Source organism: Hydra vulgaris, chromosome 10, assembly GCF_038396675.1.
Source record: "Hydra vulgaris chromosome 10, alternate assembly HydraT2T_AEP".
Lineage (NCBI taxonomy): Eukaryota > Metazoa > Cnidaria > Hydrozoa > Anthoathecata > Hydridae > Hydra > Hydra vulgaris.
Genome location: NC_088929.1, coordinates 17,744,346 through 17,768,067, shown reverse-complemented (window position 1 = coordinate 17,768,067; position 23,722 = coordinate 17,744,346). Strand labels below are relative to the sequence as shown.

General features: G+C 28.6%; 1 protein-coding gene across 1 annotated transcript in view; it reads right to left on the bottom strand.

Moving 5' to 3' along the window:
- Positions 1–23,722, bottom strand: part of LOC136086518 (properdin-like) — a 92,249-nt gene that overhangs the window by 14,152 nt on the left and 54,375 nt on the right. The window contains exons 7-8 of the mRNA XM_065808790.1: positions 12,368–12,538; positions 11,668–11,841 (exon numbers count right to left, since the gene is read on the bottom strand). Coding sequence (XP_065664862.1) covers positions 11,668–11,841; positions 12,368–12,538 — 345 coding nt within the window. The remainder of the gene's footprint in view (positions 1–11,667; positions 11,842–12,367; positions 12,539–23,722) is intronic.

The window sequence follows — 23,722 nt, the reverse complement described above, 5'->3', positions numbered from 1 at the left end:
GACTTCATAATATTTCTATACTTTCGATTGTAACCAAGAGATATTTTTCAAAGCGTTTACGAAACACAGTAGATATAAATGCTTTTTCCCACAAATTTTCTTTTTGTGCGACAAATTTACAGATATTTCTTTCAAAGGTTGTTTTCCACCGATAACTTCACAATGGATACAGACCGTCCTTGGACGTCCATAGGACGTACTGTATTCGTCCAAGTCCAAAATGGACGTCCATTGGACGCTCAAAGACGTAACATTTTAGATTTGGACCTTTAAGAATGTCCAATGAATCTCCAAAAACGTCCAATTCCAAAAAAAAACCTTCGAGGACGTCAATTGGACTTACTTTTAAGCATGCGTGAATATAAATTATTTTCAAAATGATTAAAAAAACAGTTTGAAAGTTGTCAATATTTATTATTTGAAACTTATTTGATAACTTTAACTATTTAGTTATAGTCATCAAACATTATAATACAAACTTATGGTTTAACGATATAGATCTAGAATTATCTTTTTATTTAGGTTAATAAATTTCATTAGCAAATATGGACTATAAGCAGTAATCAAATAGGCAAAATATTTTTTCCTATCTTAAAATTAAAATTAATAAAGTCAAACTTTTTCATTCTAATAATAAAACTACATTAATTTATTTTTCAATATAAATTTTGTGTGCAATATAAATTTATTAGATATTTTATACTATAAATTGTAGAGATTTACATAAATATAGTTGTAGGTGTAATATTTTTTTTAAATTAACAGATATTTCCTATAAAGATTTAATAGACAATTTCTTATAATATAAAAAATAGTTAAATAATATGTAAATAAGCTATATATATATATATATATATATATATATATATATATATATATATATATATATATATATATATATATATATATATATATATATATATATATATATATATATATATATATATTATATATATATATATATATATATATATATATATATATGTATATATGTATATATATATATATATATATATATATATATACATATATATATATATATATATATATACATATTGTTTAGTTACTTATAAAAAATTAATTAGAAGTTTTTTCAATATCGTTTTCATTAAGAGCCGAAACAGCAAGGCTATTATTAGTTGTGGCATTTCCAAATACTATATGCATATATATATATATATATATATATATATATATATATATATATATATATATATATATATATATATATATGTATATATATATATATATATATATATACATATACATATATATATATATATATTTATATATATATATATATATATATATATATATATATATATATATATATATATATATATATATATATATATATATATATATATGTATAATGAATTTAGGTTTGAACAAGTTGGAAGTTAAAGAAAAAGAAAAGCAACCATTTTTTGTAAACTGTGGCTTCTAATTTCTGTAATTTTATTGACGATGACGATAGAAAAAATCATAAATGCGTTAAGAAGTGAAGTAAAACTAATGAAGGTGGAGTTTTAGTTTAAGGTATGACAATTTAACATGAGTTTTATTTTGTTTTTTCTTATTTACATGAACAAAAAGTTAATTAAAAGTATTTTTAATATCATTTTCATTGAGAAACAAATAGCAAGGCTATTATTAGTTGCGTGGCCTGGAATACCGGCATTCATTAGCGAGGATGGAAGAAAAGTTCACGAGCACTACTTATTATAAATACATAAAAGGTGAGCATTGAATGCAAGTTTGAAACTATTGCCTCTAAAATAAGACTGAAATATTTTTGTTAACAGTAAATAGCAGTACGTGAAAGAGTAGTACATGGCCCATTTTCATTGTTTCGTGAAACAGTAGTACATGGCTCCTATATATTGTTTGCAAATATATTTGCAGTCGTTATATATTTTAATTTACTCTTTTTATGTATGAATTTCGAAAACTAGTAGCAAGTATTTTAAAAAAAGATTATACTGTGGATGTCTTTTAGCTTGTTAACTTTTTAGAAATCAATTTCAAGCGCAATATTTTTTCACTTTGCTTTTGAATTTAATTGTTTAATTTTGGTTTTCTAAAATATGCTCTATGATTGTCAGACAAATTTGTGATAAATATTAATTCTTTAAATTGGTTATGATGCAAGCAACATTGAGGGTGCCGTTGGCGACATAATACAACGACCCAAAAGATAATGTTTTTGTAAGATTGTATTTGTATATTATTATTGTTGAAAATATTACTCTTTTTATTTTTTTGTAACAATTTGTGTCAATACTGGGGTTTAATTGCTTATGAAGTAACCTTATTATTATCTGAATGAGGTATTGAAACCCAAAAACACATGTTGATTAAATTTAGTCTTGGTGGGAAAGAAAAAAGACTCCATTTCTTATATCGTCTCCATTTTTTTTAGTTGCTAGAAATGAAGTAGGTATGAGAATGAGCTGAATAAAATTAAACGCTGAATGAACGGACGAAACTTGAGACGTCCGTAAGACTCCAATAGCGTCTGCTGTGGACCTCTGAACGGACTGTTTTTGAAGTCTTTGGACGTACTATGTAGGTCTAAAATGGACAGACGAAAGTCATTGCATTTGGTACATCCAATGGACGTCCACAGACGTCTATTTTGGACTTCTAAATGGACTATTTTGGACGTCCTTGGACGTATTATTGACGTCCGTGTACCCATTGGGTTAGCATGGCATGTTTGTATCTTGGCAAGACGTTTTCACGTAAGTCTGTTGGTGAACCAATGATAGGACAAGTAGACTTTTTTCTTAATGTTACTGCAGCAGAAGATATTTTTGCCATTATAATTTAAATTTATTTCAACTTTTTTTATTAATCAATGAATGTAAATCAGAGCTAAACCAGAACTGGAATAGATTGGGGTGAAAGTAAAGATGGCAGATGTATTATTGAAACAGAATATTTTTTTTAACTGTTCCTATAATTAAAATGGTTGTCTAAATAATTTCGATAAATTTCTTCAAAGGTTCAATGGAACGTAAAACCATACTCATTAATGCTACTAAAAAGTTCATAAACGTATAAAAACGTTCATAAAAATAGAGCCGACATTGAAAGTATCTTTAACGAATTAGCAAAGCACCCCGAAAATGGCTTTGATAAAGAAGATGTAAGTGACCATTTTAATTATCTTGTTTCAAAAAACATTTTAAGCTGCTCAAATAAGGAAGAGAGAAAGTCTTAAAATCAGCACTACCTATGAAACAACTGAAATGACTAATTTCGACGTGTCGAAGTCTTTATGAAAAATTTAAATGTGTAGAGGATAAGTTTAAAAATTTTAAAGCCGCAATAAATATTCTCAAAATAAAAAAATTTGTTTCTTTATCCTAAAGGAGGAAAATTTGTTTTTAAGAGAGGAGTTATGCAAAATGAGGAAAATTATTTCAAGTTTAATTAACCAGGATGAACCAAGCATGACAAGTTGTCGCAATCGCTAAATCACGTTTCGGATGATTATTTTAATGTATTGCTTAGTTCGAATCTATTGATAACAGGGTTTCGCAAAGTTAAAAGGGAACGTTTGCAAAGTTATAAGTGATTTATAAAATTAATTTTAACCTTATATTTTAAATATCAATGGAAAGAAAAGTTTGAAAAACAATTACAGAAGAAACTAAAAGTACAACTATTTCAATAAAAAGTTGGAAAAATATTCAATCAAAGAAACATCCAACGCTTGTTATTTAACTCAAAATACTGTTAGTCATCTTATAAAAAATGGTGACAATAATATACCCTCACGTCATCTACAGTAAAAAAAAAAAGAAACGTATAAAACCAAAAATTCTCTTAATATAAACATTGAACAGATAATATTTAATTCGGTGGTCTGTAACAATGCCGTAGTTCAAAAAGAAATTTAAATGCAAATTTTAGAACAATATGATAAAAACAATTCACAATCATTTATTGATTTCATTAACAACAAACTATATCTCCTTATTGCCTTTTCCAGCCACTTTCTCATATTTATATAAAAGCCATTGCACTGTTGACTATAACTATTATTAGGTGATAAAGTATATTCTCGAGTTTCTTCAACAGTCAATCCCGATATTTTACTTTCTTCAACAGTCAATCCCGACTGTTGAAGAAAGTAAAATATTTAAAATGATTTGATTATTTTTTTTAATAAGGTATATTTTTGCATGCCTTATTAAAAAATTATGATTAAATAATGTTTACTGTTTTTTAAAACTCATGGAAAGTATCTAATCTAGAAAAGATACTGATATATATCAATATGCTAAATTAAGTACAAATGTAATAAATTTTCACTAATTAATCACTTTTTGTTTTATGTAAAAAAAACAACCCTTATTGCTATGCTGTAATTTAATTTATTATTTTGCGCAATATTCTTTATTTTTCAAAGCTAAAAAAAATAATTAAAAAAAAAATATATATGCACTTATAACTTTGCTAGCGTGCTCTTATAGCTTTGCTAGCGTGCACTTATAACTTTGCAATCGTGTACCTATAACTTTGCAAACATGCACTTATAACTTTGCCAAACTCTGTAATGATACAAATACTGAAAAAATTTCGCAGGAAGTTAACGAAAATAAAAACATTAAATGCTTTGAAAAAGATGAAACACTTAATAAATGTATTAATGTGAAAGGTTTAAACAATCAATTACCGAATATTCACAAACAATAAAAATCAAGATATTATCTAAAAAAAGTCTAATCGTATAAACCCCACTAATAATTTTGAAATTAAACCAGGTTTATCTTTAAAGAAACAATTTGATTTAACAAGTCCACTTCATTCTATCAGGCTGAAACACAAGGAAAAGTTTTTAAAGTACCAAAAAAAAGTAAATCTATATTTTTTATTTATTTTTGCTTTTGCCGTTTGATAATATATACAATGTCAAAGCATATAAATAAAAATAAATATTGGCGGGGCAAGAAAAAGACTCATTTAGCCTAATCACAGAGCCCCATTCTCACGTATTCACAAAAACCGTGGTATTTAAATATTTATAGTTAACAAACTATTTATAATATATATATATATATATATATATATATATATATATATATATATATATATATATACATATATATATATAAAAGTAAAATAACAATTCGTTGTTATTTAAAGAAAAATTTAAAGAATCAAAATATAAGGAAAGAGTAAGATCAAGCGAGTAAAAAAAGATAATTAAGATATTATCATTTGCTTAAAACTTTAAAATTTAAACTAAGATTTAAAAATAATAAGTAAATAAATTATTATACACCATCGAAATAACATAAATTAGTATACGTCTTAGAAATATCGTTAATAAACTAGCAAACGCCATATAGTTAAATCCACAATTAAGGTAGTGAAAAAAAATTGTTAATACACTCAGCAACATAATTTTTGTAGTAACTATTCTTTGTATTTGAGTTTTGATTAAAAAAAGCATTTAAAATTGGATACATTAAAATCCATAAGTAAGAACGCCTGTTTTGATTTATTTTTAAACTGCTCTATACTAGTTTTATGTGTATTTACAATCTTGGAAAACATTTTCCACAAGTAAGGTCCGCGATAAAGAACTGAATATGAAGTTTGAATTATATTTTGGGACAAAGTTGTTATTTGAAAATTTTGTAGGATATTTATGACCTATTTTGTCAAAACAGGATTGTAATATTTTAGGAGATAATCCTATTTTTGTTTTATACATGAACATTGAAACTTGGTATAAGTTGATTTTAAATATATTTAATGCTCCTAGTATACGCAGAAGAGGCTCACAAGGCACAGTATCAGCTCCAAAAATTTTTCTGCACGCGTGTTTTGGTTTACAGTATAATTTTTATTAATTTTGTATGATTTGTATTTGCCCATGCAATATTGCAATAAATTAAATAACAATGAATAAAAGAAAAGTATAAGCTTTTTAAAGAGTTTTTATTTAAAAATGGTTTAGCTCTACATATCATTGCTAAATTTTTTGATATTTTATTTTCAATACTTTTTATATGTTAACTCCAACGTAAATGTTGGAGTTAATAGAAAGTTAACTGAGTTTTCTCTTTTAATGTTAGCGTTACTGATTATCAGATCAGGCAATTTGATGGGAATATTTTTTGATTTATTTACTTTGTGGAACAAAATAAATTTGGTCTTATCCACATTTAGAGAAAGTTTATTACTTATAAATCACTCACTAACTTTCGATAATTGTTCGTTTATTGTTTCAAATAGTGTATTAATATCTCTGTGGGAATAGAAAAGATTGGAGTCATCTGCAAAAAGAATACAAGCTTATTGGTCTGCTGCTAAATTTAAATCATTAATGTACACTAGGAACAACAGTGGTCCTAAAAGAGATTTCTTCGATTAAAAAGAAAAACACGTCTCTTCGCCGCGAAAGTAAATTGTATCCTATCGCAATATCGGATAAACCCACATTATTCAAAAAAGCCAGAAAAACAGAATCCATTCCCAATGGGCACAGGACATCCTTGGACGTCCATAGGACATACAGTTTAGGTTCATTCATCCAAGTCCAAAATGGTATTTGTACGTCTTTGGACGTCCAATAGTACTATTTTGAACTTAGACAATTTTAGGCGGCGAATGGACCTAAAATAACGTGAAAGTCCAAAATAGTACGTTTAAAATGGTACGTTCAAAATAGTTCCGACGCCCATTGAAGTTGTTTTTACGCACGCGTAAATATAAAATATTTTCAAAACTTATATTATAGAATAAATTATAATTATAAAATAAGTTGAAAAATTTATAAAAATTTGGAATCATCGGCACAAAGTTTGCAAGTATTTTTAACTAGTTCTGGCATATCATTTATGAATAGCAAAAATAGTAGAGGTCCTATGACCGATCCTTGAGGAACACCACTCAGAATTACCATCTATTCAGAGAAGACATTGCCAAAAACAACACATTGTTTTCTACAGCCAAGAAAGTTCTTAAGCCAATCAAGAATTTTATTGCAAATACCATAGCCAGCTAACTTGAGATGAAGCAAAACATGCGACATACGATCAAAAGCTTTGGCAAAGTCTAGCAAAAATATAAATGCTGCAAATCATCACTTAAAGTTTCTGTAATTATATCCACCACTTCAAAAAGATTTCCATCTTTATCTGACAAAACCATGTTGATGCCAAGATAACAAGTAATGTTTTACTAGGCATTCAGTCATGAAATCACGCATTATTCTTTCCATTATTTTTTAAACTGCAGAGGTGATGGAATTAGACCTGTAATCTCCAGGATAAGTACGATGAACTTTTTTGAATATGGGTATTATAATATCAAGTTTCCACACAAGTGAAACTTGGCCAGCACCAAAGGAATTAATAAAGATTAGTTAAAAGAGACACACTGAACTCTTTAGAAAATGTTTTAAGCACTCGAGGATAGGTTCCAATATTACCGGCGGCTTTTAATATGTCAAGTGCAGGTAAATGTTTTTCGATATTACAACAAGTAATAAAAGAGCTTAAGAAAGCAAAACTGTGGTAAGAAACATTCTGTGATAGTATCTAAAAAACCAATCAATGATAGTATCTAAAAAAAGTTGACTAGACTGTTTTCCACTTTTAAATTAGCCATCCAAATCGAACTCCCTGATATCACTATGATTAAAATCACCATTTATTAGAACAATTGTAAATTTTCCATCAACAATTAGAGCTTTAGCACATTTGACTGATTAACTACTTGTAAATTAGACTTATTTCGAGTAAACGGATGTCGATAATTACATACAATTACCAAGAAATCATTTCTAATTAAAAATTGTTACCATAATTGCTCACCAATTCCTTTATCACTGAACTCGCAGTCAAATAATAGTATACTTTTCTAACATATACATCCATACCACCTCCACGATTTGTACGATTTCAAAGATACGCAGTTCACATGTCTAGATTTGTTAAAGATGTTGAAGTGAACACGTTTCTATAAGTAAATAGATGTGTGGGTAATTCAACGAAGCAATTCTAGCTTGGAAGTCAAGCCACTTTTTTAAAAATTATTGGATTAAAATAAAGACATTTAAGTTCAGTTAAAGAATAGGAAAACAATAGAGTTAGAGGACTATTAGCGTTTTTGATTGGTGTTTAATTTTTTTTGTTCAATCCATGAAATTGAGCCAGATTGTTCAGACCAGAAACGTTTTTTTTTCGTCTCTTATACCCCAATTTGGTTGCCTCCCTAGCAAACTTTTAAATGAATTTGGAAAAGCATCATTTCCAATTCTACATTCAGCATAAAGTTTAGTAGAGCTATCCTACATTCAGCATAGTGTTTAGTAGAACTATCATTTCAATCTCGGTTTGCTCTGGTCTGACATGTGAAACAAGAACTATCTTTTAACTCTCTTCCGTTAGCAAAAGCTATTTGGATAACGCAATAGATTTTACATAATCCTTAAGTTAAATTAACACCAACGGGCAATCGAAGAATACATCGTTTAATTGATTGGTGATCCTATTAGAAATAGAAGGAGTTGGAAGTGATGTATTTTACTTTTTTAGCCTACTATTTACTTTTACATTATTGCGAGACACTTTTTTAAGATGGTCAGAACAAAATCAATTAATTAATTAATTATCAACTTATAATTAGATTATTTAAAATTCTGTTCTTCTCGTTGTTTTCTTTTGTAGTTTTAACAAATAAAGCAGCATTATCCTACTTGAGAGTAATGTCCTTTTCTTTGTTAACAAAACCAGCCCAAACATCAACACTGCGAATATTATTTTGAAAACTAATGCTTGCATTCTCATTTTTTTTGACAATCAAGTTTCTTGTTTTGAATTTTGCTTTCTGCTTCTAAAAATCCAAATATTGTAGTAAAAGAGGAGACCCATGATGAACCTTTTTCACACAAGTCATGCAATGCTCTACTCAGGTCACTGCGATTTCCTTGACTATTTTTATGCCAATTTTCTTCTTAACAAAAATCCTTCTTGAGGCGATAATTTCTGCTAAGAGAACTACCACCCTAAATACCAGTGGATTACCTCAGGACGTGGACGTTTTATTTTATATTATAAGATATTTTATTACAATATTGGTACAAGGGCTTCATGAGTCAGCATTCTAGCAGTATTTCACTTAAAAAACCTACAGCTACTTCTGCAGCAAAAACGACGGACTTTAATAGAGTTGCTGTTGATTCGTTTTTTGAGCTGCTGGAAAACGTTGTTTACAGCAAAAAAGTATTAGTTAACAAAATTTGGAACTGTGGTGAAGCAGTGGCATACAAACTGTGTCAAAATTCCTATTTCAAAATTATATCCACCAAAGCGAAAAGACAAGTAGGTGCCTCTGTAGAGCGAGGACAGCTTGAAACTGCTATTATTTGCTGTTCGGTGAGAGGAAACTATGTGCCGCTGATGCCGATGTTTCCACGCCAACAAATAAAGAAAAAATGAATAAGTAGGGCACCTCCTGGTGCTTGGGCTTAGTATCACCCAAGTTGCTGAAAACAGCCAGAGCTCTTTCAAAACTGTTTAGAAAATTTATTACTCATTAAGATTGACAAAAAACAATAAATTGCTATAGATCTTGGATGGTCATAGGTCACTCACAAAATACCTAGACATTGCAAGGGAAAATGGAGTGATAATACTCTTTCTTCCTCCACATTGTAACCACAGGTTGCAGCCACTGGAATTACCTTTTATGACGCCACTTAGCGTGCATTATAGTCATGCCATGAGAAAATAGCGTCGTGAGCTTCCTGGGCGTGTGGAAACACAATTTCAGAAGGCAACCCTATTCGGATCAGCGTATTTAGAGCCAGGAAACATGAGAAATGTCATAAGTGGTTTTAAAAGTGATGGAGTATTGCCAGTGGACAGGTTTATTTTTACAGATACTAATTTTTTATCAGCTGAAGCAAGAGAGTTACCTATGCATACACCTGTCACTCCAAGCACAGCTGCCTCAACCTACACTAATGCTCTAACTTATAGAAGTTCATTCATTCCAGAGAAAAATTTTTTCATTAAAAAAAATTTAAAATAAATAAAAGATGGAAAAATAGTAAAACAGAAACCGCAATTGATAAAGTCATATTTTAAAAATAAAGTCGATATTCTTTTACATTCAGATAAATTTTGAAACATGTTTGTGACGGAATAGTGTTGCAAAACTTTTATTGTCGCAAGTTTTTATTGTCAAAAACTTGTTTGTCAAAAATGTAAAATAGAAATAGTGTCGCAATACGTCGCTTTATTAATAGTCAAATAACAGAATGAGGAATAATGTCGCAAATGATTTTAATGAACAATGTCAACAATAGAAAAATGAAATAATGTCCTAAAGAAGTTTAATAAACAGTAACAAAAACAAAAGATAATAACAACTATAAATTTTGATAACATGTCTGATGTTATACTGAAATGATGTTAGCCTATTGTCGGGGACATTAGTTCATGCACCAACTGTCTTATAGCCTACTGCTTCTAAGAAGTGCCGCTACATTGTCAAAAGGTGTGGGGTTTTGTAGGAATCTTCTCTTTCATTATTTTTCGTTTTTCTGTGAAAGCCGTGTGCTATAAAGATAAGCAAAACAAGGAAGCATTCGCTGAAATTAACTATTTGCAACACTATTCCTTTTTTATTGTTGCGGCATTAGACCTTTTTAATATATTCGACACATTTCTGAAGAAAATTTTAACAAAAGAAACACAAACAACAAAGCAGAGAATATACTTTTTAAAATTGCGCAATACTAAAAAGAAAATAGTTTTAATAAAAAGTTAAGGTGGAATGCCAAAAACGAACTAGAAATTTGAAGTCATACTTCAAATCTGAAATTTGACTTGAGCAAATGCAAAGAGCAAACTTGAACTCAAGCCATACTTGAAAATTGGCCATTTTCAAGTTAGACTTAAAACGCAAACTTGAAAAAGCAAAAATATTTTCCGAATGCAAGAAGCTAACTTAAAATTTCAAGTTATATTTTAAATCTGAAGTCTGACTAAAGTGTAATGCAAGAAACAAACTTGAAATAAGTCGTTTTTTGAAATTCGGTACCAGTCTTGAAAGCAAACTGGAAATAAAAAATTCAATCGCCAAAATGATTTTGTAAATGTGTGGCAAAAAGTTATATCAAAAAATTTGTCAGTTTATTAATTTCATGAGTGGAAACTAATAAATCGTTATATTTTAAAAATAAAAATACACTTAACCAGTACGACAACTCTCAATTGTATATCGGTTTTATGCTACTGGTTCATTTCAGGTAAGAGAGTATCTATATTTTCATCATAAGTAAGTTATCATAACTATAATTGTACAGAATTGAGTATATATACATATATATATATACATTTATATATATATATATATATATATATATATATATATATATATATATATATATATATATATATATATATATATATATATATATATATATATATATATATATATGTATATATATATATATATATATACATATATAAATATAAATAAATTTATACAAAACAAAATTTTCTGGCAAAAGCATGATGCAAAATATAAAAATATAAAAACGCAGTTTAAGTTTTTTTTTTTAACCTATTTCAAACATATTTATTATCATTGACTATGTTGATAAACTGTCTATTTGAGTATATGAATACAAACCTTGACAATAAACTTTCTCATTGCAATTCCTAAAATCACTCAGCACTGCGTCATTACAATTGCCATTAAAAGTAGCACTATAACATAGGCGATTTCTTCTTTGAAAAGGTGAAGTGAAACCTGATCGACATCTTGCAGAACACGGTCCCCATTCTCCCCATTCACTAATAAAACCTAAAATTTAACTAAAAATGTATGATAATGCATGCAGTTAGAAACTTAACTACAAACTGGTTAGTTTTTGAAAAGTTTTTCAAGTTTTAAAAGTCACTTAGTATTTGGTCCCTACGAAATTTTTCAAAAACTTATAACTCTAAACACTCGTAAAAGTTCAACATCTATCAAAATTGGATATTTTTTTAGATATTTAAAAAAACTTATTTCCGCCGCAACTTGGCACTAACTATAAAATAGCAAGGATCTATACCTGACTGTACCTATTATTAACTATCATTTTTCCATTTATATGAAAACTTTAAATAAAAAACAACTATTCATTACATTCTAATAAATCTATTCCACTTTTAGAATTAAAAAAAGTTTCATATGAAAAGGATATTCAAGGACCTGAATATACCTATGTGAAGCCATTTTTGAAGTTTATTTAAAAATTAAAAATATGTAACAGTTTTTTACTACATGTTGATAAGTGAATACAAAGCACCTTAATTTCGTTTTTATAATCATAAAAGAAAGTCACCTGGACAAGATACTCCAGTATTGCAGTTTTTAGTTTGAACGCTTGGTCCAGCACAACCACCATTCAATGCATAACCAAAACATTGTCGAGTCTGAATTTGAAATGGAGAAACAGATTTCGACTGACAACTTTCTGAGCAAGCTCCCCATGCACTCCATTCACCATAATAACCTATTGTTAAAAAAGTTATTTGCAATAGCTATAAATAAATTTATTTTTACCTATGTTTATACATTTTTTATTTCTGCAAAAAAGCATTGATAATTCAAACTTATTCTGATTCTGTATTGGAAAACAGTTAAAAACGATGGCAGATATAAAAAGAAATACAGACATAAAACATATCTCACCTGAACAAGGAACTTTCTGATTACAAGATTGTTGATCATTTAAACTGACAATATTACAGCCTTCATAATTTAGATTCTTTATCTTACATATGGAATCCAAACTATGTAGGCTGTAATAATCTAAGCTTAAATGATCAACGAGATCATGTAACTTTTTGTGATGCATTGAAGTTTCGAAACTGGCTTATTTAAGCGTTACCTCTATGATTTACTTTTTTTTGTTGTTAATGTTGCTAATGTTTTTGTTTATAGCGTTAATGGTAGATAAGTTTGTTTTAACACCAAAATCAATACCATATTTGGATATCATTTCAGTTACCGAATAATGCGCCTTAAAGTTGCAATTTAATAAGAAAACAACTGAGGGAGTTTAATCAAGACAAGAAGTTTTATCAATTTTAAAAAAGTCCAAACCAGTTAAAACTAACCTTATTAAAAAACAAAGGAAAGCTCTTTATAAAATTAGAAAAGACATGATTATTCAGATATATCCCTTTGACAAAGGATCTGGGTTAGTCCAAATCAAATGAAATAGTGCTCTAAAAAATAACTAAAGAACACTAAGGAAATACAAAAAAGATATTTTACGACCCAACTATTCTTCACGAAGTTCGAATCACTCTCAGAAAATTAAATGAACAAGGACGTTTTGCCAAAACCAAATATAAAAATATCTACCCGAGTGACGCCATGTCGCCATGTTTATATGGAGTAATAAAAGCCCATAAGCCTGAAAATGATAATCAAATGAGGTGAATTGTAAACACCATTGGTATACCTAAATATGGCATCTCTAAATATTTAGTCAATATTGTACAAACCACTTTAAACTTAAATAAAACCCGTTTACAAATTCGCAACAGTGGTGGATAGAGCAAGATTATGGGAAATTCATAAGAATTTGGTTCAGGTCTCCTTTGATAATGCTATTTTGTTCTCTTTGGTCCCAATTAAATAGACAATCAAGACATCAAGAAGAACATCAACATCAAGAGCTTCATATCTAAATTAAATTTTGAACAGATCAGCTTACTTTGAGAACTCTGTCTTTCTCATAGCTATTTTTTATATGAAAATGATATTTATGAGCTCGAAAACTCCGGGCCTATTGGATTAGCTTATAAAATGGTAGCTGCTGAGTGTTTATTACAATATCAAAAAAGTAATACTTTTTTATTGACGCTTAAGAATAACATCCATTTGAAATCATTTAAAAAATATGTCGATGATGTTCAGTTGAGGTATTAGGTAGAAGAAGATGTGCAAAAGTTTCCAGATCTACATAACAAACTGCACAAAAAGTATTCAATACACAATAGATTCTGAGGACTTAACCAATACATTTAACTATCTTGATGTTTTAGTTACCAACAATATATCCTGTACATATGGATTTAAAATACACACAAATCCAATCAGAAACGTTCAAAGAAAACCTAACTCTTGCCATCACATTTTCAATGGTATATATATTAGTTTTGCCCATATTTCGTCCAGTTTATGCACAATAACATTGAAAATCTTAATGATGTCCTTGTAGAAAACAGCAATGAGAAGAAATGTCAGGAAAAACTAATTATGTCTACAAAAGAAAGTGTTAACAAGAAAAAAGAACTCTCGAAAATTCATCACTTAGTAACTTCTCCAAAAAAGTTTGTGTCTTTAACCTGGATCCCTGGAATCAGTCCTAAGTAACAAAGTGTTCTTAAAAAAGCAAGTAAAGCACCAGTGTTTAAGTCTCAAAAAATTTTCCAAAGTCTACTTAGTTCTAAAAATAAACCTACACTATCCGTTAATTCCTATCCTGGTGTTTACAAATTTAAGTTCTCTAAAGAAAAATGTTATGTAGGTGAAACTGGCCTAAAAATTTCGTCTCGGATAAGTAAATATATATAAACACATATAAAACTCTTTGACAGTCTTAACTAGATAAGAGTTTTTTATTAATTTTTATTGCTTTGTTCTTTAAGAACATCGAGCACTCAATTTTTAGAATACACTAAAGCAATTTTACGCTTATGTCAGTTATTTTGATAATATAAAAAAATAAATTCAAACAAAAGTCAAGTAATCATTTGGTTGCATATCTTAAAAAATATTATAATTTGTTTATTTGTTTTAAAGTTCAACAGGATGACTTGTCTCATACTTTTTATATAATTAGTAAGTAAAATAAATTTTCATAAAAGCGTAAAATTATCCCCGTAAGTAACAATAACTAATAGGATTAATAATATATAACTAAACATAATGACATAAAATCCTATGTGTTGAAATTTAGCATTATAATTTTTGTTGTTATATTCATACTTCTTCTTATTATTTAATTCAATAAAACGTTATAAAGCATTAGTTCAGTTTTTGTCATTTATTATTTGAGTCCACAACAATTTAATTACCTAGTAAATCATTGTGTACCAAAAAACAAATGAACAATGCTTAACGACCAGCACAATTTGAATCATCTCCAATCTGATGGTATAGTTAACTATGAATTTAAACATTGGTTGAACTTTTGATTAGTTTTTTGATGGGTTATCTCAAGAAACCATTGAAAAACTTTGAATTCTAGTTTATATTTTTTCTCATCAGATATTTGACTACATCCAAACACCTAAAATACTTGCCGAGGACTCTTACTTTGAAAAAATTATTACAATACCAAAAAGAAGCGATTTGTGAATCCTTTATCAGTAGCATAGCTTTTTATAAAAGCAAACAAAAACTTTTCGAAAATTGAGACATGACAGTAGGATTAAGTTTAGATAAGCTAGAACTTGCCAATCTGCTTAAAAGTAATCTGAAGATTATCAATCCTCAGTTTTTTAAAAACCTACTTTTACAGCATCTGTTTTTAATGAGAATACAGTTTCTCACCGCATTTGCTGCCATTACTAACAGTCACATTACCTCCGAATATAAAGTTTGCTTCTTTTGTGGAAACACTGAACATTATAGATATAAATGTCCAGCTTGTTGTGTTCTGTTAATTAAAAAGAACCATTAGATAACCATGCATTAATTCAGCTACCGCAGGAATTCTTAATCAAAATAACATAGCAGTTGAGTTTTCTTGGCAATTAGTAGATCGATCAATGCTGAAATATTTCGCTTATGAAAAAGAGCTATGTGCTGTTATGGAATTTGATCGCAGTTAGTGTCATCTACTAACTGAGAAGCATTTCAAGCTTTTAACTGATCAACAATTGCTTATGTTTAATAAGAGTCATACGAGTAAATTCAAGAATGAAAAATTATATCAACGGCATCTTAAGTTTTCTTGTTACAGCTTTGACGTTGTTTACCAAAAAGAAACAGAATATATATAAGAATAATATATTAGAAAAAAAAATAGAATAAAAATACCGATAAGAATACCGATAAAAAACTATTGCATCTAAAACTTTTAGTTGTATGTACTCTTCAGCAATAAGCTTGTCTACTCTATTGTCTTTACACAATTCGATATGCCACCATGGTGAAACCATAATGATTGCTTCTCACAACCTACCATTCTAAAGAAATGTTGTGAAATCTGTTCTAAGCAATTGTTGAATCTACTGCACAACTGTTACAAGAACCAGACGAGACATCACACCAGTTTCAAACTTAAGACTCACCTTCAGTTAAGTTGGAAACACCTATTCCAATAAAAAAACTATATTTCTTCGACAACCAGTAAGTCTCGACCTGAGAGTCACTGGATGTCGTAGGAATCTTTTGAATAATTTTATGCAGATTTATAACTACTTCATTTAATTTAATTAGGAGTTTATGTAGGTAAAATAATTGGCTCGGAATATTTAACTAAAAACAGTAGGTTTGATGCAATGGTTGTTTGCGTCCCGTAAGTAACGTTGGAATTTCCGACTAACATAATCTATATATATATATATATATATATATATATATATATATATATATATATATATATATATATATATATATATATATATATATATACACACAGTTGCGGACAAAACTACGTGAACGATTGCAGATAGTTTTTTGAAACAAAAGTTTTAACACCTTAAAAAAAGTTTTTTCTCTAATACTATATATGATTGGATAGAGCGTTTTTTGCTCTATAAGATTGTGTAAAGTGTATTCTTTAATAATACGTATAAAATCATACATGTATAAACGTTAAAATAATTTCGAAAATTTTGAGCGACAAAACCACGTGAACGATTTATAAAAGCGTCATTTTTGAAAATTATACACCGAGAAAAGAGCAAAAAGATCGTTAAAAAACGTGGTCGTCCACGTATTACGGATAAGCGGTAACATTCCTTTAATTTTATTATTTTTAATATTTAATCTTAATAATATTAATGTTAATGTTAATTTTAATGTGTTAAACATTTTATTTTTTAGTACTGATTGAAAAATTGTGCGAAAATCTCTTGAGAATCCACATTTGACAGCCCCTAAAATTCGTCTGCAAACAGGTATGGAAAACGTAAGCACACGAACGATTCAAAGGCGTTTAAACGAAGGAGGTCTTTATGGGCGCAGACCTGCAAAGAAACCATTCCTTAAGCCCAGGCACGTCAAAGATCGCCTACAGTTCGCTAAAGATCACTTAAACTGGACGGTTGAAAATTGGAAAACAGTTTTGTGGTCGGATGAAAGTAAATTTAACATGGTTTGCAGCGACGGTCGAGGTTATGTTAGGCGTCCAGTAGGTAAAAGATTTGCAAAAGAGTATACAATAGGAACTGTAAAATTTGGGGGTGGCAATATAATGGTTTGGGGGTGTTTCTCCTGGGCTGGAATTGGTCCGTTGTACCGTGTAAACGGTATAATGGACCAACTACAGTACAGGGAAATATTATCTAATCAAATGTTGGCACACGCTTTAGAAAAAATGCCTCACAATTGGGTTTATCAACATGATAATGACCCTAAACATACAGCTTTGACTGTAAAAAATTGGCTCATAAATAATAGCATAACGGTTTTGAAGTGGCCTGCCAAATCTCCCGACTTAAATCCAATCGAAAATTTATGGATTGAAGTTGAGCGACGCTTGGGAGGTCGCAAATTTCAAAAACCGGATGAACTTTTTCGAGCCGTACAGTATGAATGGGAGGCATTACCAAAACAGTTACTAGAAACTCTTGTAGAATCTATGCCAAGGCGGTGCAAGGCCGTTATTGATTCTAAAGGCTATGCAACTAAATATTAATGTTTTTTTTTTTTTAGAATCTATTATTTGTTGATGTTAGTAAAATTATTCTTTTACGTTTGTATAATCGTTCACGTGGTTTTGTCGCGAAAAATATTTGATGCTTTTTGAACATTTAGATATGTTTAATTTTAAACAAATTATTAGAGAATACACTTTACACAGTCTTATAGAGCAAAAAACGCTCTATCCAACCATATATAGTATTAAACTATAAACTTATTTTAAGACATTGAAAATTTCATTAAAAAAAACTATTTGCAATCGTTCACGTAGTTTTGTCCGCAGCTGTATATATATATATATATATATATATATATATATATATATATATATATATATATATATATATATATATACATATATATATATATGTATATATATATTTATATATATATATATATATATATATATTTATATATATATATATATATATATATATATATATATATATATATATATACATATATATATATATACATATATATATATATATTTAAATATATATATATATATAATATATATATATATATATCTATATATACATATATATATATATATTTATATATATATATGAATATATATATATATATAAATATATATATATATATATATATATATCTATAAATATATATATATATATATATATATATATATATATACATATATATAAGTATGTATATATATTTATATATATATATATATATATATATATATATATATATACATTATATATATATATAAATTTATATATATATATATATATATATATATATATATATATATATATATATATATACATATATATTATATATATAGGTTTTTAGATTGCAGTTTCATATATAGAAATAACATAACGCTGATTATTCTGTTTCTCTAATAGTTATGATTATAAGCATTTTTTTTGCTTAACTGTAGTTTTTTAATGTATCCTGTAAGACACAATTTCCAAGTTTCCAGCTTCTAATTCTTATTAATTTGCCTGAAACTGTTAACTCTGAACGCAAATACATAATCATTTGAAATGTTTATTGCTGAACTCGCATTCGAATAAAGGTATAATTTTTTTGACATTTATGGCCATACCACCTCAAACGATTTTTCTTATTACAATGATACGCAGTTAACATGTTTCGATGTGTTAAAGATGTAGAAGTAAAAACGCTTCTGTAAATTAAGTGATGTGTGGGTAATCAAATGATGCGATTCTAGCTTGGAATTAATTCCACTTTTTTTCTAAAGATATTGGATTATAATAAAGTCATTTAGGTTCAGATAAGGAATAGGTAAACAATAGAGTTAGAAGACTGTTAGCTTTTTTATATGGAGTTTCATTCTCTTTGTTCAATCCATGAAACTGCGCCAAATTGTACAGACCAGAAGCGCTTCTTTCTTCTCTAATGCCCCAATTTATTTGCCTCCCTTGCAAACCTTTAAATGAATTTGAAAAAGCACCATTTCCAATTCTACATTCAGCACAAGGTTTATTAGAGCTATCCTACATTCAGCATAAAGTTCAGTAGAGCAATACTTTCATACTCGGATTGGTCTGGTATGACATGTGAAACAAGAACTATTTCTTAACTCTCTTCCGTTATCCAAAGTTATTTGGATAACGCAAGAGAGTTACATAATCCTTAAAAACAATTAACACTAACGGGGGACCGAAGGATATATCGCTCAATTGATAAGTCATCCCTTTAGAAATAGAAGGAGTAAGAAGTGATGTATTTTACTTTTTAGGTCTTTTTTTAACTTTTAAATTATCGCGAGACACTTTTAAGATAGTCAGAAAATTATCAATCAATTAATTATCATCCTCCTAATTAAATGACTCAGAAGATCACTTATGATTAGGTTATTTAAAAATCCGTTTGTCTCGTTGTTTTCCTTTGCAGTTTTAGCAAATAAAGCAGCATCATTCTCTTTGATAGTAATGCCCTTTTCCTTATTAACAGCCCAAACATCAGCACTGTATGTATTATTTTGAAAACTGATGTTTCCATTCTCATTTTTTTTCACAATTAAGTTTCTTGTTTTGAATTTGGTTTTCTGCTTCTAAAAACCCAAACATTGTAGTAAGAGAGGAGACCTATGATGATAATTTTTCAAACCAGACATGAAATGCTTTGCTCAGGTCACTGTGATTTCCTTCACTATTTTTATGCCAATTTTCTTCTTAAAGAAAATCTTTCTTGAAGCGAATATTTCTGCTATGAGGGCTACACAGGTCAGAAATTGGCCTTTTAGGTTTGATTTTGGAACACCCCAAATATTTATATAGATTCTTTATAACAAACCTTTAAGCTTCACAGAACTGTGAAAACTAAAATCCTGCAGGTGGCACATTTTCTGAAAAACCATTTAAAGTGGGGGGACCTACAAAATTTCATGTTCAAGTAAAGAAACTTCCTGAAATAGTGCAAACCTTAAATTATTGCATACTAATACTAACATCAAATAATGATTTTCTGTCAAAAAAAAAATCAAAAATAAAATCTAGGAACATGGAATACACAACATTTTTGGGGCACCGACCCCAAATGGGGCAAATAAAAAATTTAAACTTTTTTTGTACTATCTCATAGGTAATCTAATTTTGTTCATAGAACTCAAATTTAAAAAAAATATAAAATTACAGTTCAAGAGTTATGACCAAAAAACTTTTGATCCCCTTCCCCTTTCCAAAAAAATTAGAAAGTTTGAAATTTTAAATGACCATAACTTCTAAAGTGCACATAGTTTTTTTTATGAAACTTGAAATTTGTCAATGAATTTCTATTTGGGCTAAGAAATTACAAAAGTATTTTTTCAAATGCGTATGCCCCCTCAAACGGGGCAGTTTTCCTAAATTTTGGGGTACTCTGGTTCGAAGGCTTAAATCGCAGCTATTTTTAGGACAGATTTGTTATTTATGACCACACTATGACTTAGTGTAAAAATATTTTGTTCTTCAAAATGCCAAATAATTGTAAGCCCCTTTATTTTTAGTAAATATTTTTTGTTTAGGTTCACTAAAGAATATTCCATAAAACATCAATAACTACATGTTCATGCTGGAAAAAGTTTCAGCAATTCGTTTACTTCTTTCACCATGCTTCGAGCTAAGGACAGAGACATTAAATCGGTTTACAATAAACTTCATTTTTTGATGCGAGGCTTCTGTTGATTGTTCATTGTATCTTGAAAGAGAGCAGCTGTGCATATCTATGAAGGCTCCAAGATGAGCGCTTATGGCATGTACTTTCCATGTCACGCTGAGACTTCTATTCAAGAACTAAAATATATAAGTATTTATAATAAAATTATTCAAATTTAAAGAAGTAACTAAACATAACGAGTTTTTATTGTACTCTTTTCTGAACAGTATGTTTGAGAATGTTCAAAACTTCTTGTAAAGTCTTGGATAAGCTTGTGATACTCTGGATCTAGTGGTTCACTAAATGTACCAGTAACAACTCTGTCAAACATCCTTAATGTATCAACTAAAGGGAAAATCTTTATTGGAATTCGTGATGCAAGACTGTCTACATTTTTCAATATTGCTCTTGAAACATTACCGTCATATTTACCTCCATATACCTCCATAACCTTTACGTATAACACCAAGACTATTAACCCAATCTTTTAAACCTTCCCAGAGTGGTGTAATACAATTACAAATGTGGTTTACCAAACCCATGAGAAGATGAAGTTCTGGTAAAGGCACTATGCTTATTACTACCTTCTCAGGATCGTCTTCCTTTATAAGACAAGGCTTCACAACATTCTGAATAAAAGTAAATGGAACACGATAGTTTTGTATAAAAAGCTTTTTATTAGATTACAAATATATAAATAACGGTAACCTTAAAATTCATCATTTGTTTCTCAGGAAAACCTGCATCAGCATACTGGCGGTAATAGTTATCTAGGTCTCCGAAGCTTCTAAGTTGACCAGATTTCAGAACAGATTCCCCATCACACCAGGCACAACTGTATTTTACACCATGAGACTATAAATATTTTTTAGTTATATAAATAGTTATATATATATATACAAAATTAATTCCTTTATAGAATAAATTGGGAGGTTTTCAAGTAACTTAATTACCGAAATTCCCAACAAAATGTTTATGAGTTTAAGGTCAGATGCAAGAGAATATTTACAATTATGAAGTTGAAGTTTTTCTGTTAATACTGTTAGGTTGCTATGTGTTTCTTGCACATCTTCACAGTATGTCAATACAAGCGCAGAATTTATTCCAGAGTAAGTTCCCCTATCATTCCGGTCATTCTGTCTGTGTTGGTTTGGGTTAAACAAGTTTGCAATAACTTTCATTGAACATCCACCTATGGTGTTTTTATTTACTCATTATTCTTTAAATTTATAGTTTATTATCCATTTATATTGTTACAAATCAAATGCTCATACCTGAATCTATGCCAACTCTTACAAAAGTACTGAAGAGATCTTGCTTTCTGTACTCAATTACAAATTCAATATACTCTGTAATATCTTTTACATAAACTAAATCTCTTTTTACAATATTTATTAAACCTTTCTTTTTTTCCTCAAAGGAAACGTTTTCTAAAGCATAGAAGTTCTTAAGTGTTTTTGTTTTATCATCCAATTTATTTTCGATAATACTTTCAAACTTAACTCCATTTTTTCGGAAGGTCTTCAAGAGTACATTAGATTTGAACTGAGTCAGTTGCAAACAAACAACTAACTTGTTAAACTCAGAAAATGGTATTTCTATCGGTTTTGTACAAGTTTGACCTAAAGTTATAGGGACTCTAGAACCACCTATATAATTGACAAAAATTCTTAGAAAGGCAAGACATTTTCAAATATATAAAAAGAAAGCAAGTTTTTTAACATTATACCAGTCGAACACAACATTTCTTCACCTTTTTCGATTTCATTATTGGAATATAAACCTTTCAGAATATTGGACACTACTTGGCCTTGAACCTACACAATACAGTGAAAGCTGTAAAACCTAACTATTTTACAAATGAGATAATGATAATAAGAAACATTCTGATTTAAAAAATTAGTTGTAATAATAATATTTAAATAAATATTTTACTTTAACATCTTTATTTATTACATAAGTTGCCAGATTCTTTGATTGCTTTCTAGGGTAGCATTTTATTTACCTTTACCAATAACGTGAAAAATTTTTTGACAAATCTTTAAGCAAGCAACATTTGAACTTTTGCAAACATCAACTTTTTCTGAAATTATATTATTTTTGTTTTATTTGTCTATTTTTATTTAAAGAATTTAATTGTAACTAATTTTTAAAAAAGAAGCATAATATAGAACCTGAGATTTTATTAGTTGCCAATTTACAAATTTTACATTTTTTGCAGCTCCTATCACTTAAGAAATTGCTTAAAGACTCCTTGTTCCATTTCTGTTTAACAAATGTTGAAAGAGGTTTTCCAGCATTAACCAAGTACAAGTTTCTTTTACACGTAAGGCATAGCCCAGCTGGATACTTCATTACTTTCATACTATAGTCATTGTGACAATGCTTTACAACAAGTCATTCCAAGTTTTCTGTAACTGGAATACACTTAGTGTTTTTGGTAAAGCAATAAGCACAGACTAAAAGTCTGTTTACCTTATGAGATCTTTTGAACTTAAATCTTCTTCCTTCTTTCGATATTAAATGAGGCATTATGAATTCTTTAATTTTAATAATTACTAAAAGTATTAATAGTTTATCAAAATTTATAAGTGAACTTTAATTAAATAAATTTATATTAATTTCTTCTAATTTAAATAAATCAAACAATTTTGTTGGAATGTAGTTAGTCATC